We start from the raw sequence: 5,607 nt of genomic DNA on the forward strand, positions 1-5,607 counted from the left end.
CTGATAAGCTATATAACCAGGAATAAAAGAACCCATCATCCTGAATGTCCAATAAAAAATATGCCTATATTTTTGGGGGTCTTTGAAAATAAAACTGTTGAAGATGATAATGATCCCAAGCCATGGACCACGTTGAACGTTTTCTTCCATGATTTTCATGGATTCCCCAATCATTGCAATTTGCAAGCCCACTCTTCAAGACCTTTGAACTAAATTCTCGCACAGAAGGCGACATTATAATCACCTTTGCAATTCCACTCTCACATATATAATACAACTAGAATGCACAAGCTGACACAGCTGCTGTTGAATGGCAAAGATATGAGACTACTGATACTAATTTAACCTGCGCTGTAGCTTTTAATAAAAACAAATATGGAAACGGGAACCAAAAAAAGAGAGCTAAAGTAAGAACACTCATATAACAGAGGAGAAAAGATTGACAAGGCAAACTTCAGACCACCACAAAACCATAACACAGCTTTCCGTGAATTCATGCCCTCCTTCACCATGATTAGATTTTGAATTGTTCAAGGCTTTGTACTGTCTCAGATTCATGTGAATTGCTTCTTGTGCTCCCAGTTTCTTCTACTAGAGCTGGTAATTGACTTGCAGGGGCAGGAGGAGCAGCAACGGCTGGAGGATCGTCTTTTTGAACAACAGGAGGATCTTCTTTGTGAACTGGTGGAGCAGCAAATACTGGAATAGCCTGCCTAATGGAGACCGGAGGAGCAATTTGGACAGGTGGAGCAGCCCGCATCATCTGAGGAGTAGGCATCGATGGTTGCGGAAACGGTCGGGCAGAGTAAACAGGCATTGCATTCCTTATGACAACTGGCGGCGCAATACCATGGCATGACGTCCTAAATTGTCTGATGGGAACATAAGGAGCTGCCCCTGCTGCAGGGAACTTCTGAGGACGGGTCCCACGGCCTTCCAGTGCAGAAGGCTGCCGTGATGGCACTTGGCTGTCGTTTGCTGTTGTTGATGGGGGTCTGTTCCGATGAGCTGCCTTCTGGCAAATTAATGGGAGGATCTTTGATGTGGTAGCAGGAGGAGGTTGTGGACTAGTTGGTCTGTGGCTCTGGATGGAGAACTTCCTTGGAAATAGTATTAGAGCATTGGGGTTACCTATTGCATTCTTTTCCTTCAAACGGTAGTTCAGTAAAGCCCGTGCTATTGTGATCTGTTCCAGTTCATCACTGCTTTCTGCTTCAGATGAAGAACTTGCATCTTCTTTTGCCACTGGCCAGAAAGAAATCAAGTTACAATCAGTAAGAAGTTCACAGGCATGATATAGGCGACAGTTCAAAAATAGTATCACTAATGCCATGGCATTTATGCCTTCAATTGTGGAAAAGGTAAAATACAAATTAATCAATAGCTAGTCCACCAAATATTCTCATTTTGCAGTAACAAACATCAGGCTTCCCTACTAAAATGATGATTGGTACACCAAGGCTATACCTCTATGCTTTGTCTGCAAAATTACTGTATATTATAGTTTTCATTTTCACTGGAGTTCCAGAGATAGGTATGAGATCCATCTTCTAGTGGAGTGATTCCTTATAATAGTTTATTAAGGGAATGAATTAAATAATGGACTGGAGCATTCCTACCCTTGTAAAGAGACCAGTCTTTACATTCTATCGTTGCAACTATTGAAAGAAAGTTCAATAAAACTCACATTGTTTTAGAGATGACCAAGCTGCCATAGCTGCATTTTTCTCTGCTTGTTTCTTATTCTTGGCAGGTTCCCCTGTGAATGTGATTCCAGCCAATTCCACTGTCCCTGTGAAAACGGGTAGGTGTCCAAGTCCTGACCTGAAGGTCGTGTATTGTGGTAATGGGGCTCCAACTCTCTGTGCAATTTCCTGCAAGAGGTTCTTGTAAACCCCAGTCTCATCCTAACCAAAATTAAGTCGAATCAGTACCAGAACAACAAAGCTAGCTACAGATGTTTGTATCATAAATCAAAAGGCAGGCAGAAAATGCCAGTCAAGGTAGCTGAAACTTGTATTGGCTATACATAGTGTTTGCTTAGTTCCATACAATTATGTATACATTTGTAGAGAACATGAGAAGGAAGGCTTGTGAAATAAGTAGATAACTGCATATAATTCAATGTCATTTCTATGAAGGAAGATCTGTGTTTCATTTATGCATCCACCATCATATACACAAACAGAAAGAAGAAATTTAATAGTCCACCAGTTAATCAAGCCTCTATTCTCTCTCATGCCATAGTCTAGCATCTTGCATTAAAATTAGAATCTTAATAAGTATTGAGCAACAATTGAAGAAAAACTTTAAACAGGATAGGTGCAGCCAATCCAACATTATATTAAGAATTCCAGATACCAATGAACCTAGATCACAACATGGGACTCGTATAGACAAATTTATGATGCCTTAAATCATCAAATACACCTGTGAGTGAACTACCCACAAAAGTCCACAAACATAAAGGATATTAGATTGGGAACATGTATATTTGCTTGTTCATGTTAAATGAGGGTCCAAAAAGCAATAATATGAGGCTTTGAGGCTTTTGGAAAATCAAAATCACTCCTTTTGAAATCGATAAATCTATTTGCTTCCATTAATAATGACTTCAACCATATGTTTCCATTCATAAACATAGCAAGTGTTCATTAAAATCTAAATTATTAAGATTTTAAGAATCAAAACTTGTAGTTGAATACCCTTATTTGTGATGTTAGAATCTAATTTAAATGATTAAGTATAACCTCTCATTTCAGCTTAAGTTTTTGAGATAAGTAGTGATTTAATATGGTATCGAAACAAAAGTCCTAATTTTAAACTTTATTTCTATCATTCACCTCATTTCAATTAAAATTTCTAAGTGTTGAGCCTCACAGACCACACATGAGGGGAAGTATTAGAATCCAATCTAAATAAATAAGTTTATATATTTTTATCAGCTTGAGCTTGAGATAAGTAGTGATTTTAACATGTAAGAACATAAATTGCTATATATAGCATTTAGATACTCCGATTGACACTACTCTACTTAGCAATCCATACATAAGAAAGGCAAACTTTGACTTGATATTACTAGCTAACTGAAACCTAACTTTCTCCCCAAACCCCATTTTTATTTTAAGAAAAAAGGGAAGTAGATAAATAGCTTCTTCAGTAATTTCTTTTAACTTCCTTATTGTTTATGTAATGGTACAAGGTTTCTAGCTACTTGAACACTTTTCAAGGAAAAGTGTAGGCAAATAGTTAAGAAACAAAATCCAAATCGTATATTTCTCGTTAACTGGAACCCAATACTGGAAAGGTTTGGGACCCACAACCACTTTACTTGTTGGAGTTTATATCTAAATAATTTTTATTTACTAATCTTCTGGAAACCGTTTGAATAAAATATGATTAAATAGTTTTACTTCGCTTTCTTTTGCCTTCATTTTCTTGGCAACCAATCAGAGGGTCAATGCAGAAGAAAAAGCCCTACAAGTTCCAGTCATCAAACGCCCTCCTTCCCCAAATACATTTTTCATTGACAGAAATGCCCCTCATTGAGCAAATCCAGGAGGCCCAGTACAGCTGGTTCCATGAAATGGAAGAAAAACAAGAACCAGATAGCTCTCCTTCACACCCACTTGGAAAAGCTCTCTCAGAAGCCTCTTAGTTCCCACTGTCTCCTAAAATTTGATTATAGAAAAAAATAAATAAATATTTTTATTTACACGTCACTCGTCAGCCAAAGCCTGAAAATTCCGGTGCAAAGCGGAGAAGGGCATTTACGTCATTTGAATCGGAAATCCAATCTTTTAACCCGCCGGGAAAGAAAGTGGAGAAAAAGCCATGTGCGCATGCTAAGCCGATCACCCACTTGGCGCACAATAGCGCAGAGGGCAATGAAGCACGCCAAGGGCAGAGCACTGAACACACGGCGCACTTCAGAAAAAAAAAAATAATAGAAAAAGTTTTTAATTTTTAATTTTTTTAATTTTCGGCTTCTACAGATTTTTAGACTAGTGATGCGTGTGCTGCGAGGGGTTGATGACACGGATTGATGGGTAGGGAGGGAAAGCAAAGATCAAAGCTAAGAAAGGAAGAGACGGAACCCTAACGGGCGTTAAAGAGACTAACCAGGATCCTGGCGGCGAGGGAGTGGGAAGGACCGCGGTTGGAGAGGGAGTTGAGGGCGACCTCGGCGGCGGAGTGCTCGGCCTGGCGGAGGGTGGAGCAGTAGTGGGGGCTCTCGAAGATCTCGCCGTTAAAGTTGACGGTGGCCTTGAACCTGGGCGCGTGGTCCGGACCTTCCCGAATGCACGTGTAGGAGGGGAGGTTGAAGCAGCTCCGCTGGGCCAGCTCTTGAAGCTGGTTCTTGTACATTTCTTCAGCTCTCCCTCTCTCCCTCACTCTCGCTTTTCTATTCTCCCCTCTCCTCACTCTCTACTACAAATCAACCTCACCACTTTCTCAGAGTAGGCCTTTCTCGGAGCCAGATCGGATCCGGGGTTCCCCGGTCCGTCGATTGAAACAACAGGGGCTCCGACTTTGAGACTGTATCCTCCGGCGACGGCGAGAGAAAAAGAGAGAGAAAGTGTTAGAGAGATAGAGGAGGGGGGGAGCTCAGACACAGAGAGAGAGAGAGAGAGAGAGAGAGAGAAGGGGGTAATTTGGTAGTAGTGGAGTTGGGTTTGTGGGGATTATAAAAATGGGGGAATTTATTAGACAATTGCTTTTATTGCCGGGAGTCAACTGAACGTTAGGCTGCATGGATGTGATCTTTTTCCCTAGATTTTCTCTATATTTCTTTTTGTTTATTTCTGTGTATTTTAAACTAAAATAAATCCTTTCCTCATTAATTCATCTTTAAATTAGTTTTATTTTATTTTTTAATTAATAAATTAGTAAAATAAAATATTAATTTAATCTATAATATCATTTCTAGAGTATTAAGTGATAGACTTATTTATCTTGTGTAATTATGTAGAGGGTAATAATGTACACAAGGTCGACAAGCCGATTAAATGAAGTGTCCCATTACAAATCATGTCACCTCTAAAGACAGCCTTTTACTTCCCCATATTTACTGTTTTTTTTTTAAAAAAAAAAATCAATATAAAGGAAAGGGAAGAAGGGATAAGGATCTTACAGATTTAATAACCGAATTTTAAAAAGTTGTATGGGAGAAGGACATTTAGACTTTCTCATATTATATGATGACTAAGAATAGAGTTTGTCCAATTTTTCGTTTTTTGTTTTGTTGAAGAACAATATAAAATAATGTCCTTAAACCAAATCCAGACCACAGCTGGTAACACTATAAGTAATGCTACACCTATAATTTTTAAAAAAAAAAATTTGTTTTCGGTTGTTAGGATGTGATTTGAATTATATTCGCCGCTAAAATATTTAATGCTCCAATCACATACTAACACTTGTCAATACATTGTAAAAAAAATATTGTAGGTCTATCAATAGGTTTACTAGTCCAGCCCTCTAAATTGGTCAAAAGAATTATTAGTATCAGCATAAAACATATAATAATTGTATGCATTTGGTTTTAATTACAACATAGCTGCTTAGGGTCATGGTTGTGTTTGAGAAATAAAGTTTTTTATGTCA

General features: G+C 38.5%; 1 protein-coding gene across 1 annotated transcript; it reads right to left on the reverse strand.

Annotated features, from left to right (window-relative positions):
• Positions 1 to 230: 230 nt before the first annotated feature.
• Positions 231 to 4,674, reverse strand: DRB2 (dsRNA-binding protein 2). Its single transcript, XM_059574431.2, has 3 exons — positions 4,123 to 4,674; positions 1,688 to 1,907; positions 231 to 1,245 (listed from the first exon to the last, which is right to left on the reverse strand). The coding sequence occupies exons 1-3, from the start codon at positions 4,366 to 4,368 to the stop codon at positions 515 to 517; spliced, it is 1,197 nt and encodes a 398-aa protein (XP_059430414.2). The 5' UTR covers positions 4,369 to 4,674; the 3' UTR covers positions 231 to 514.
• Between the last annotated feature and the right edge of the window lie 933 nt (positions 4,675 to 5,607).

The sequence above is a fragment of the Corylus avellana genome, chromosome 8, assembly GCF_965113065.1.
Source record: "Corylus avellana chromosome 8, dhCorAvel1.hap1.2, whole genome shotgun sequence".
Lineage (NCBI taxonomy): Eukaryota > Viridiplantae > Streptophyta > Magnoliopsida > Fagales > Betulaceae > Corylus > Corylus avellana.